Source organism: Pongo pygmaeus, chromosome 15 (assembly GCF_028885625.2).
Source record: "Pongo pygmaeus isolate AG05252 chromosome 15, NHGRI_mPonPyg2-v2.0_pri, whole genome shotgun sequence".
NCBI classification, from domain to species: Eukaryota; Metazoa; Chordata; class Mammalia; order Primates; family Hominidae; genus Pongo; species Pongo pygmaeus.
The window spans coordinates 62939308-62953479 of NC_072388.2; the positions used below are offsets into that span (position 1 = coordinate 62939308).

The window sequence follows — 14172 nt, forward strand, 5'->3', positions numbered from 1 at the left end:
TCTTTCTTTCCCTCCTCCCTTTCATTCTCTGTCTCTCTTAACAATGTATGTCTGGGAAGGTGGACAAATGTGAGAGGTTTACACCCAGTGGCAATGCTTAGGTCTAAGAAAGTTGCTGACCTAGTCAGTAGGTTTTTTTGCTGTTCAGAATTAATCTGGGTTTTGTTTTGGGGACATGGTCTCACTCTTCACCCAGGCTGGAGTGCAGTGGCCACAATCATGGCTCACTGGAGGCTCAGCCTCCTGGGCTCAGGTGATCTTCCCACCTTAGCCTCCCAGGTGGCTAGGACCACAGGCACACACCATCACGCCTGGCTAATTTTTGTATTTTTTTCAGACACACAGTTCTGCCATGTTGCCCAGGCTGGTCTCGAACTTCTGGTCTCAAACCATCTGCCCACTGTAATGTTATTTTTGACACCAATGAAAAATCAGATGTAGCTTCAATGGTGTTTTAGCTACAGTAGCCATTCTGCTTAATATTGTTTCTGCTGGTGTGGATGACCTGTAGGGTCTTTTCCCTGACCATGTGGATACTAGATAATGATGACAATAAAGAGAAGGAGGAAGAAAAAGGAGGATAACAAAATACTTACTGAACATTTAATATGGGCCAGGTACTGGGATTTTACATATACTATCTCTTTTAATCATTAACAACAGCTCTATGAGATAAATATTACTGTTACCCCACTTTACAGATGGAGAAACTGAGGCTGAGAGAAGTAAGATGCCCAAGGTCATTTAGCTAGTAAGTGGCAAAGCTAGGATTTAAACCCAGATCTTTCTGACTCTGAGTTTAGAACCTGAGCTTTGAACTATTAGGCTCCAGTGACTCTCTTTTAAACTAATTTATGTATGTGTGTATTTGTATTTTCTTCTTAACTTAGAACTTTTGCTGGGGAGGAATTCTTGGAGCAGGAAAAATAGATGTTACCCTTTACTACAGGAGGAATTTGTCCACTTCTGATTATTCAGGGACTCCTTTACTGGCTCCAAGTTCCATACCTCTTGGTGACTGTCCTCCTGCCTTTTAGTCATTTCTATCTCATCGGCACAGCACATCACTAATGAGAAGGAAAGTGGGGACTCTGCAGAGACCAGGCAGCCAATGTCATCAGCCTTCTATCAGCCTCAACAAACCTTTTGTTTCAGAGGTTAAGTGTATTGACCAAATGATACTTGCACAATTTTTAGTAAAATTTTGAGTCATTCTTGCCCCGTATTACAACCAAGGATAAATATTTAGTATGGAAAAATGTGAAAATGTGAAATCAAGTTAGGCATGACCTCAGAGTAAACCGCCACCATGCCATTCCAGGGGCATGCTTTTCATTTATTCATGTGCAGTTAGGTACTGTACTTTAGGTATGCAGTTTTACATTTCGTAAGCAGTGGGGGAGATATGCAGGTATTTGTAGAATTGACTGAAATATTAAGGAGAAAATGTAAAAGTTTGCTATTTTGGCATGAAATGTAGCAATAGCCAGAAAATCAACTTGCATTTTAACTGCAGTTTTTGTGTGTGTGTGTGTTTTTTTTTTTTTTTACTGATTACTTCACTGATTACTTAGATCAGTGATGTGTTGATGCAGAAGTGAAGCAATGTGATTCACCAACTGAAAAGTTAACTTGGATACTAAAAGACTGGTGAAATTATGTCAAGAATGTGGACTTGTAGATTCCAAAGTGTAGTGAAAGCAGGAATTGCTTTTGATTCTCTTTACTAGTTGTGTGACCATACAGTGTGCCTGCTCATGATAAGAGCCCAATAAAGGCTAGCTATTATTAATTTACAGTTACGCTTTAGAAATGACATATTTATTTAATAAGAAATACTTGTAGTGATACTTTTTAGCGCCTCCCCCCAAAGCATACGATTATAAAACATCTGTTTAAATAAGTTTTGCTTTTAGAATTTGGCGCTATCATATAGAGAAGGTATTTTACAGGGGTGCTACTGTGTAAAAAACCAGGGAACTCTGAATTAAAAGATCACAGAGCTGTGTGACCTTGGATAAGTAAATTGGGTGCTTCTCAGAAGCAACATGGTAAAAAGGGAGGCATGTGGGCTGATAAAACATTCTGTGCACTTGAGTTTCTTAGACTTTAAAAAGAGGTGGGTGAACTGATCTCTAGTGGGTTCCTTAGGCCACCCTCAGCTCTTGAAGCTCTATGGTTAGAAATATTCTTTTTGTCTTCTCTTCCCCTTTGGATTCTTTTCAGGTTCAAATAACTAGCAAATAAAACCCAGATTAGTCATGCAGCTTGCTTATTTCCTCATTAATTTAGTGAGTTCATGAGAAAGCAGAGAAACTCAATACTGTCATCAAAAAAAGTGTGTGGAGGGCCGGGTGTGGTGGATCATGCCTGTAATCCCAGCACTTTGAGAGGCCGAGGCAGGAGGATCACCTGAGCCCAGAAGTTAGAGACCCACTTGGGCAACATGGCAAGACCCCATCTCAAAAAAAAAAAAAAAAAAAAGTGTGTGGCATATAACAGGTGCTCAAATAAAATTTTTGAATAAATAATGAAGGCAGGTGGTAAATCTGTGATTATAGATTAATTAATATTAATAGATTATCTTAGATTAATTAATATTAATAGATTGTTCTCTCAAGTGGCAAAAAAAGGAAAGGGGATCCCAAAATTTTTGTCTATAGCAATATCTGAAAACTAGATATAGCAATATCTGAAAACTAGAAGGGAATTAATCAGACGACTAGAAATTGATGTCTGGAAGTCTGGAAGCAAAATCACACAACTGTTGCTTTTTTAAAAAAAATCGGGGCCAGGCACTGTGGCTTATGCCTGTAATCCCAGCAATTTGTGACGTCTAGGCAGGTGGATCACTTGAGGCCAGGAGTTCAAGACCAGCCTGGCCAACATGACAAAACCTTGCCTCTACTAAAAATACAAAATTAGCCAGGTATGGTGGCGTGTGCTTGTAATCCCAGTTCCTTGGGAGGCCAAGACAGGAGAATCACTTGAACCTGGGAGGCGGAGGTTGCAGTGAGCCGAGATCATGCCTCTGTACTCCAGCCTGGGTGACAGAGGGAGACTCTTCTCAAGAAGAAAAAAAAGAGTTAGGATTAAAAAAGAAAGTTAAAACAGTTGAATCCAAGCATAGACCTGACTATATATGAAGTTCAGAAAAAGCACAACACAAGGAAAAGTTTCCTTGAGAAGGGGATTCTTGAAGAAAATTATAATAATAAATTAATGAAGGTAGGGAAGAAATGGCATTTTGGCAGTAAACAGCACATGTATGTGAAGATAATAGACGGTGAAAGGTAACAAGTACAACCCAAGACACTTGTGCCAGACCAGCTTTCATAATACTCATCAGTGTGCATGAAAATGAACAGCATTCTCATGCCCGGCACATGTTTGTTACCACCTACCAGTTTTGTTCACTCTTTTACACTGAAAGTTCTACGTCTAAACAAAATTCCATAAACATTGAGGAATGTGCATTTGAGTTAGGGTATGCATTTGCAATCGACTCCCATTCAAAGTTTGTCACTTGGCTAGAATTGCATTTTATTAGATGCTAACACATTAAGAAAGTCTTATAGAAAACATTGTATTTGTATTTTATCATAATCAATAAAATATTTTTTGAGACCAAAAGGTTTATACAGTAAAACACAAATCCTTATTCCTAAAGGAATTTCTCTAGAAGTATCAATATTACTTTTTCCATATTCTGGGGAAGGATAGATAATACAGTGGGAGGTAAGTACATCTCTCTATCAAATTATCTTTTGCCTCCAGGTTGAACATATCTAATTACTGGAATACTTTCATTTGGTATCTGGAAGAAAATTTTCTATTTAGTTGATAAACAACCCAGTTATTTCAATGTAAAAAGAACACACCACACTTTCTTTATACTATGAGCATCTAGTCCTTAACTCAATCATACCTGAGTATGCAGAAGGGGAAGGTATTTTAGGGATTCCTTCCGAGGAATAGGAAAAAAAGTTTCCAGGTTACCCCACTGAAGTTCATTACTTCACTCAAGCTGTTTTTATTAGGGAAAAGTTTAGATGAGTAATATGTATGTTTTTAAAAAGCTAAAATTTTTATAATCTAACTATTTGAGAAGATGTTAAGTTAAAATTCTGTGGTATATTTTATTGTACCCTGCTGGGATGTAAAGATCGTGTTCTGTTTTGTTTTGTTTTTCTGTTTGAATAGAGTGTGCAGCAATGTAAGCATTGCTTAATCATGTGTCACGTAATGCTAAACACTGGCCAATTCCCTTAAATGTTTCGGACACACACACACCCTGTCACTCACATTCTCACCTGTCTCCTGGGGCTCACCGGGTAGTGAACTGTGAGCCTGTTCGCGTCCTCTGTGCCCGGGAATACTGTACCTGCGTACTTGCAGATCGGCTGCTTGGAAACCTGTGGCACCAGGTCACGTGATTGTTGCTATGAGTGTGGAGGTGCATGTCTCTTTTCTTTCTTCCTTCTTCTGTCCTGATCTTGTTTCTTTTAACTGGGGAAATGTTGCAGGTTCCCAGGTCTTTGCAGGCCCAAGTCTGAAAACTTTGGACTCCCTGGCTTATCTTTGGATTTCTCTTAGGGCACCACACCTCGTATCGAGGCTGCCACTCTCGACTCTTCTGACGCGCAAGGAGGTTTGGAGACCAGGGTGGAGAAAACTAGGCCGGAGCCCACAGAAGTCCTGCATGCCTGCAAGACCCAGGTGGCCGAGCTGGAGCTGTGGCTGCAACAAGCCAACGTGGCAGTTGAGCCGGAAACATTAAACGCAGACATGCAGCAGGTGGTGGAACAGCAGCTGGTAGGGTGCCAGGTAAGACTGAGAAGTCAGAGTTCATGGTTTGCCTCTCCACCAATCATCTGCCAAGATTGGGTGAGTTTCTCTTAAAGCAACACTGTTTTTCTTTCTGTTACTCTGACCCTTACATTTATCTTGGCCTCAACTTTTAGTTCTCAGGGTAATTCTTTGAAATGCTTTATGGAACTATCTTATTTGAGGGGACAGTAGTGTTTAGAATCTACAGTCTAAATCCAGCTCTGTCACATTAGCTGTGAACTTCGGAAAGTGAACTTCTCAGCCTCACTTTCCTTATATAGTAGGTTATCTCATAGGATTTTTGTCAGGATTAAATAAGGTATTTAAAGTAGTGTCATAGGATTTAAATAAGGTATTTAAAGCAGTGTCATACGATATAAAGTTATCTCATAGGATTTTTGTCAGGATTAAATAAGGTATATAAAGTATATAATAAGTGCTCAGTAAATGCTATTATTTTATTCATTTTTAGTAAGTAATTAGAATATTCATTCATCATAAATGAAACCAAAAGTCTTAATTTGCATAATTGAAGATATAGCATAAAAGGGCTTTGCAGCCATTTTACTAGGAATGCCCTGGGTTTTGCTTGGGAGGAGCAGGGATATAAACTTCCTTGCCGCTAGTCACTCTGAGTAAAGCTTGCCAGCTCAGCCTAAAGGTTGGGGTTTCTAATCCCTCCAGGGAGAGGCTAGAATGATGACATTGCAACAGCATAATCGAGTGTCACAAGAGCAGGGGCATGCGAGCTGCTTGCAAAGGCCTCTCTCCCAGCTGCACTTAGGAGACCAGCCTTGTCTCTATCATATGGGCTTGTCTGCCAGGATGAAGACATCCTCTTGTCTCAGAATACCCATATCACTAGCCCTGCCACAGGGAGCGTTTCCTGCTGTAGCCTGTTATGTTGTTGTGGGTAGCCTGCCTTTGATCCACAGGTGTGCATTCTCCCCTTCTATGTAAGCCCATAGTCTTACAACATCCAGGAACCAGACAGACAGGCCAGCCTCCTTTTCCATGCAGCTCGGCACCTCTGACCTCAAAAGTCAGTTCTCTTTTTTTTTTTTTTTTCAGGGTCTCACCCTGTCGCCCAAGCTGGAGTGCAGTGGAGCAATCATAGCCCATTGCAGCCTCAACTACCTGGGCTCAGGTGATCCTCCCACCTCAGCTTCCCGGGTAGCTGGGACAACAGCCCTGCACCACCACACCCGGCTACTTTTTGTATTTTTTTGTAGGGATGAGAGGTCTCACTATATTGCCCAGGCTGGTCTCCAACTCCTGGGCTCAAGCGATCCACCCACCTCAGCCTCTCAAAGTGCTGGATTACAAGTGTGAGCTATCATGCCCAGCCCAAAAGTCAGTTCTAAAGGGATAGGTTCACTCAGATACTGGCACTGCCACTTGGCCTGGCTGATGAGGCCCGGGGGAGCCTGTGAATGCCATAGAGCATCGTACAGTACAGAGCAATGCTATGCTAAACTCAACTCGAGGCAGTCTAGATTTTGAGTCCCACCCTCTTAAGGCCATTCAGGATTGATTTGCCAGCTGATTATCTACTGACTGGGTAGACCCTATGCCAACTCCTTGATTATCACCAGAATCCCATCTTCATTGCCACTTGCAGTGAATTCAAGGATTTCCAAGCTGCTCAGGGAAAAGACGTGACTACCAGGTGGCAGTAGCACCCAACAAGCTTTATTTGGGCAGCATTTTGGCAGGATTATGATCGTGAGGGACAGGGAAGCTCTTTACTGCAGGAGACCTTCCAGAGGCTAAGGCATAGACTGGGGGTCAGGCCACCACCCAGAGGGGGAGGAGGGCAAGGGAACTCCCAGGGGAGAGGAGAAACAGAGAGGGAACTTATGTGTCTAGCGATGTCTCAGCACAGTGGAGGGTCTCTGGGTCAGAGAGTGCCAAAGGGCGGCAGAGGCTTGGGATTTTTTTATAGCCCAGGGTTAGTTTTATCCATGGCTGGCAGATGTTGAGTGCAGTTTTCAGGGGTATGCAAAGCAGACAGGCTCTAAATGGATTAAAATACGCTTATTTGGGCTGCATTTAAAGCTGTCAAATGTGTAAAAATTTGAGTCTGGTGCTGGCACTTTTTGAACTTACTGCTTCTGACCTGCTTTGAAGAAAAACCACATGGGGCCAACATACAAGGGCATCTTTGGCTCATTTATATAACATGACACAATAAAGTTATTATTGAAACATATGAAAACCTTAAAGCGGTCTGTAAAAACACAAAATTCCAGTGGAAAAATAGCCAAAGGACAGGAGCAAACAGTTCAGTCAAGATTACGGACCAGGAGTGGTGACTCACGCGTATAATCCCAGCACTTTGGGAGGCGAAGGCGGGTGGATTGCTTGAGGCCAGGAGTTTGAGACCAGCCTGGGCAACATAGTTACACCTTGTCTCTATAAAATAATAAAAATAAATTAAAAAAAAAAAACTAGCTGGGCATGGTGGTGTGTGTCTGTAGTCCCAGCTACCTGGGAGGCTGAGGCACTAATACCTCTTAAGCCCAAGAATTCAAGGCTACAGTGAGCTATGATTGCACCACTGCATTCCAGCCTGGGCAAGAGAGTAAGACACTGTCAAAAAAAGAAAGAGAGAAAGGAAAGAAGGAAGGGAGGGAGGGAGGGAGGGAAGATTATGCTTAGTAATTTAATATTTGAGAATTGTTTAATCTTGATTATTAAAGACATAAATTAAAACAACTGTCACATTACATTAGAAAAAAATATATCATTCTGGAAAAATAGATCCTCTAATGTCTGGTAGTTCTATCTAATTGGCTCAATGTTTTGGGAGGTCAGTTGTCAACATATAAGCTGTTCATCTTCTTTGAGTTAAAAGTACCATTATTTTTTTTTGAGACGAAGTCTCACTCTCACCCAGGCTGGAGTGCAGTGGCACAGTCTCGGCACACTGCAACTTCTGCCTCCTGGGTTCAAGTGATTCTCCTGCCTCAGCCTCCCAAGTAGCTGGGATTACAGGCATGCACCACAGCATCTGGCTAATTTTTGTAGTTTTAGTAGAAACGGTTTCCCCATGTTGGCCAGGGTGATCTCAAACTCCTGACCTCAGGTGATCCACCTGCCTTGGCCTCCCAAAGTGCTGAGATTACAGGCATGAGCCACTGTACCTGGCCAGTTACCATTACTTTTAATTTACGTTCTGAAAATAATCCCAAATGAGAAAAATAATTATAGAAGCATTGATTACAAAAGTGAAGAACTAGAAACAAAGGGGTAACAAGAGGGAAATTGGTAAGTGAATCATGGGATATCAACTTATAGCTGTTAAAATGAAAATCATGAAATGTGTGGAGACAGATGAAAAAGTATGTAATAGTTAAGTGGGAAAAACAGAGCACAAAATTATGCTACATTTTGTTTATAGCCACTGTACAATCTATGAGTACATATTGTTTAAACTTAGAAGAATCTATAGAGGATGTAAGTAGAGTAGTCCCACCTTTGTCTGTGGGGTTGTGTTACAAGACCCCCAGTGGATGCCTGAAACCGGGGATAGTACCAAACTCTGTGTGTATTATGTTTTTTCGATCTGACAACTGAGATGGCTGCAGAGTGAGTATCCCTTTTCCCCAAATGCTTGGAACTAGAAGTATTTTGCATTTGGTTTTTTGGGGAGGGATTTTGGACTATTTGCATATACATAATGAGATATCTTAGAGGACCCAAGTCTAAACACTAAATTAATTAATTAATTTCTTTATTTATGTTAGAGTTAACAGGGTCTTGCTCTGTTACCCAGGCTGGAGTGCAGTAGCATGATCATGGCTCACTGCAGCCTTGACCTGCTGGGCTCAGGCAATCCTCCTGCCCCAAACTCCGGAATAGCTGGGACTACCGGCATACACCACCATGCCTGGCTAATTTTATTTTTTGTAGACTCGGGGTCTCACTGTGTTGCCCAGGCTGGTCTCAAACTCCTAGCCTCAAGTGATCCTCCTGCCTCAGCCTCCCGAAGTGCTGGGATTACAGGTATGAGCCACCATGCTAGGCCTCAATTTATGTTTTATCTATACCTCATACACATATCCTGAAGATTATTTTATATAATAACTTTAATAATTTTATACGTGAAACAAAGTTCAATTGTGACCCATCACATGAGGTTGGGTGTGGAATTTCCCACTTCTGGCATAGTGCATAAAAAGTTTCAGATTTTGGAGCATTTTGGGATATTGGATTTTCAGATTAGGGATGCTCAATCTCTACTAAGTAACTAATGGGCTGAGTGCTACAGTGTGGATATGCTGGACAAAGGGATGATTCACATCCTGGGCGGGATGGAGCAGGATGGTGTGCAATTTTATCACGCTACTCAGGTGGTGCAAAATTTAAAATGTATGAATTATTTATTTCTGGAATTTTCCATTTAATATTTTTGAGCCATGATTGACTGCAGGTAACTGAAACCACAAAAAGTAAAAGCATGGATAAAGGGGCCTGTTATAGCTTGCTTGGATGAAGGAGTTATAGGATAAATTATTTGCAATTTTGTTTTAAGAATAGAGTTCTTCCTTAAGGAAAATTTTTAATTCCTTAAATTCACTCAATGAATGGAACTTGTTCTTAGTCATGCACCGAGTTTTAGTACAAATGATCATGGTGCTGGAATGTGAGTTTGTCTGTTGCTGCTGACTTGAGTGCGCAGCCAGTTGGCATGACCGAGCAGACTGCTGAGCCCCAGGAGAGGGCAAACTTGATCTGTTGAGTAGGAATACAATGACCGAGACTTACTGGGAAACTTACTTCATCCAGCTGATGTATTTTTAGATTTGTGTGAATTGGCCGGTTGTATTGATAACTAAATATTTCAGGTTCCAAATTATTTCTTCTGTGGTGTTCTGAGAGTTTGGAGGCTTATTTGGCTTGAGAAAGAGAAGGAAAAGAGCAAGGGAAATAATTTTCAAACAGTTACATGGAGTTCTTTTTTAAATTCCTACTCCACACTTGGATTGCAACATAAAAGGAAGGTAGGCGAGGCATGGTGGTTCGTGCCTGTAATCCCAGCACTTTGGGAGGCCTAGGTGGGCATATCACGAGGTCAGGAGTTATTAGACCAGCTATTTTGAGACCAGCCTGGCCAAAATGGCAAAACCCCATCTCTACTAAAAATACAAAAATTAGCTGGGCATGGTGGCACACTCTTGTAATCCCAGCTACTCAGGAGGCTGAGGCAGGAGAATTACTTGAACCTGGGAGGCAGAGGTTGCAGTGAGCCGAGATCACACCACTGCACTCTATCCTGGGCAACAGAGTGAGACTCCGTCTCCGAAAAAAAAAAAAAAAAAAAAAGATTAGGAAGGTAGGGGGAAAATAAGAATATCTGCACTTTTTAAGCGCAGATGTATCAAGCACTGGCCAAAGTACATGGATTTAATTCATTCACTCCTCTTCATGATCCTAGGAGGTAAGTTCGGTTATCTTCATTTTACAGACTACTAGAGGCACACTCCTCTAAAGTAAGGTGCCTGTGTTTATACATCTACTAAGTGGCAGGACTGGGTTCTGAAACCAGATAGTCTAGTTCCAAGATCTGTGTTCTTAACCGCTATCCTCTGCTGGATACAGTCTGCTGTGTTTTGTAGGGTGACTATAGAGTCATTTACTTCAATTATTTTACAGAGTGACATGTGTAATTGGGATTGGTTTGGTTGCATCCCTACTGAAAAGCACAAGAATTCTGTGGAAGTTTTTGTTTTTCCAGGGTTTCTTCCATCCTGTGTTTCTGGGACTTCTTGTATACACTTAAGTAAAAAGAGTAAGTCTTAACTTGTTTGCAGGAACAATACTTCTTCAAGAACAACACTATGAATAATTAAATGCTTTTATTTCCTAGGCTATGCTAACAGAGATTGAGCACAAGGTTGCCTTTCTGTTAGAGACTTGCAAAGATCAGGGCCTGGGAGATAATGGAGCCACTCAACATGAGGCTGAAGCGCTTTCCCTGAAACTGAAAACAGTGAAGTGCAATTTAGAAAAAGTCCAGATGATGCTTCAGGAGAAGCACAGTGAAGATCAGGTAAAAAATGACTATCTGTGGACATTCATCTTGATACGCATATGTGGCAGACCTGCCAGAAGAGAACTCTGGTTGGAAGTGATGAACCGGCTACAGAGAAACTGTACTAAGTGTGAAAGAATTCCATACATTAACACTGTAGATGAGTATACCGGCTTGTTATTTTTATTTCATTCTACTTTGCAGTTTTCCTGTCTAGGTTGTTGTTGGTGGTGGTGGTTTGGTTTGTGTTGGTTTAATGTGGCTGAGTGTTCTTGCTGGCAGTGAGGTCTAGTGTAAGGCTTCTTCGTAAAAGAAGGATGTATTATAAAGGAATTTTGTGACCCTAATTGACTGGAAAACAAAGCTTTCATAGATGTGACTAAAACTTGACATCAGAAACATAAACCTGTTTGCAGGATACTTTGTTATTCATTTGCAAATATTTATATATACAATCAAAGTATCATATAAAGTGTTCTCATGATTTTCAAAAGCACTGTGTGTTTATAAATGCAAATGTGCATCTTATGAGTAGATCTTACTGTAAAAGATTTGCATGTGCTTATGAGTGGTTCCTACTTAGAGATTTATGTTCACAGAAATAAGACTGGCTGCAGATACATAGGCCATATGGTTCCCCTTTCATCCTAATATGTTCTCTCTTTTTAAAAAAATGTATTTTAGCCATAGGGGAAATTTGAATTTATAATACTGTTTCTCTTTTTGGTACTTTTTTATTTGGTATTTGTTCTTGAGAAAAAAAGGCAATACATTTTCTTGCTGTTAGTAATTCATTGGATGAATTAGCTTGAAGAAGTAAGATGATCACTTCACCAAATCTAGTAGTTTTTGAAGTTGTTATGAAATAAGTACATTAAATCATAGTAGGCTGGGTGTGGTGGCTCACGCCTGTAATCCCAGCACTTTGGGAGGCTGAGGCAGGCAGATCACCTGAGGTCAGGAGTTTGAGACCAGTCTGGCCAACATGGTGAAACCCCGTCTCTGCTAAAAATACAAAGATTAGCTGGGTGTGGTGGGCACAACTGCAATCACAGCTACTTGGGAGGCTGAGACAGGAGAATCCCTTGAACCCGAGAGGCGGAGGTTGCAGTGAGCCAAGATCATGCCCTTGCACTCCAGCCTGGGCAACAAGTGCGAAACTCCATCTCAAAAAAAAAAAAAAAATTATAGTATATAATTATAGCAAATAACAAAATATCATCATTTATTTCATGTAAAATTTTCTGTGTAGTCCCATTATTAGAATTGAGATAAAGTGGAGTTTATTTTTAAAAATAAATAGGCTGTCATTATGAAATGTTTTTCAGCATCCTACCATTCTAAAGAAATCCTCAGAGCCAGAGCATCAAGAAGCTCTCCAACCAGTCAACCTTTCTGAATTGGAATCCATTGTAACTGAAAGGCCACAATTCAGCAGACAAAAAGATTTCCAGCAGCAACAGGTAATTCTAGCCCCCAACAATTGTAGGGACTAGAATATAACTTTTTAACCAGGCAAGGTGGTGCAAGCCTACAGTCCTAGCTACTTGGGAGGCTGAGGTGGGAGGATCACCTGTGGCCAGGTGTTCAAGGCCAGCCTGGGCGACATAGTGAGACCCTGTTTCAAAAACCAAAAAAAAGGCCAGGCACAGTAGCTCGTGCCTGTAATCCCAGCACTTTGGGAGGCTGAGGCAGGCAGATCATTTGAGGTCAGGAGTTTGAAACCACCCTCGACAACATGGTGAAACCCTAGCTCTACTAAAAATACAAAAAAATGAGCCAGGGATGGTGTTGCACACCTATAATCCCAGCTACTTGGGAGGCTGAGGCACAAGAATCACTTGAATCCAGGAGGCAGAGGTTGCAGTGAGCTAAGATCCCACCACCGTACTCCAGCCTGGGGTGATAGTGTGAGACCCTGTCTCCAAAAACAAAACAAAAAAAAAAGCTTTCTATATGGAATTTCTGCAAAGTGTGGCATGTGGGTGTTTGTGTGTGTGCAGAAACTCAGAGAGTTTTCAGCATTTACCATAACACCTGCTTTGCTTTCAGCTGCTAACACTGGGGACACCATAACTTCGCTCCTTTATTAACTTACATCTTATATCAGCTGTCTTCAGGGTGAACTTCTGTAGTTGCAACTCTGCTTTGCCTGTCTTTTCAAAATGTGTTTGTATGTCTTTGATGATTTTCCATGTATGTGGTTTAAATAACAGTTACTGTGTGAATATTTTAAATAGGTTTTTGGGAAGTGACAGTTTACAAGAACAGGGATGCAAGAAAGAGAAATAGTAATTAATGATTTAGGAACTGGCTCAAAATTAGATTTATCTCAGCAGAGGAAACTAGTGGGTACCAATCGAAAAACTTGATGGATTGGACCATTTGAATCTCATTCAATTACAGGTTCTAGAGTTAAAACCAATGGAACAGAAAGATTTCATCAAATTCATAGAATTTAATGCTAAGAAAATGTGGCCCCAGTATTGCCAACATGATAAAGATACAACTCAGGAATCATCTGCAAGGTAAAACATTTAAAAATAGAGTTGGTCATTCAGTGGTTTTACGACTGGGAGAATTAAGAGTGTTTCTTTTAAAAATTGCTCATAGAACTGTGAATGTAATACAAAATGTTTAGTGTTGATTATTCTCTTCACCTTTTGTTCTTCTTGAAAAGCAACCAGGCATCCAGCCCTGAAAATGACGTTCCAGACTTGATCCTGTCACCCCAGGGCCAAAATGGAGATAAGTGGCAATATCTGCATCACGAACTCTCATCAAAAATAAAGCTCCCACTCCCTCAGCTTGTGGAGCCTCAGGTCAGTCTGCATCTACATGGTGCAAATAGCCTGTTTATCTTTGAAAATCCAGCAAGCATTCATTAAATAAACATGTATATTCTGCAGAAAGCAAAGTTGCCAAGTGAGTTTTTCACTTGGCTGATACATTTTCTTGATCTTGGAAACCTGCATTAGGAACCCCTCCTTTGTGCTTCTGTAGCACCCAGGGCTTCCCTCATCAGAGCTGTTATTTATAACAACTATCCACCTGTTTATTTATAGTCTGTATTCCCCATTAGATGGGGAAGAAAGACAGATCATGTCTTCCTGGTTTACATTTGAGTGCCAAGCACAGTACCTAGGACATCATAGACTCTCAGTTACTGTTTGTTGAATGAATAAAGGAATGAATATGTATTTTAAGAAACACTTGGCCAGGCGCGGTGGCTCACTCCTGTAATCCCAGCACTTTGGGAGACCGAGGCAGGTGGATCACCTGAGGTCAGGAGTTCAAGACCAGCC

The 14172-nt window shown here is 41.0% G+C and overlaps 1 protein-coding gene across 10 annotated transcripts in view; it reads left to right on the forward strand.

Annotated features, from left to right (window-relative positions):
• Positions 1-14172, forward strand: part of SYNE2 (spectrin repeat containing nuclear envelope protein 2) — a 433601-nt gene that overhangs the window by 317602 nt on the left and 101827 nt on the right. For all 10 annotated transcript variants that reach the window (XM_054449822.2, XM_054449816.2, XM_054449824.2 and 7 more), the window contains 5 exons: positions 4597-4827; positions 10703-10885; positions 12196-12330; positions 13274-13395; positions 13548-13689. In XM_054449822.2, the coding sequence (XP_054305797.1) occupies positions 4597-4827; positions 10703-10885; positions 12196-12330; positions 13274-13395; positions 13548-13689 (813 nt within the window). The remainder of the gene's footprint in view (positions 1-4596; positions 4828-10702; positions 10886-12195; positions 12331-13273; positions 13396-13547; positions 13690-14172) is intronic.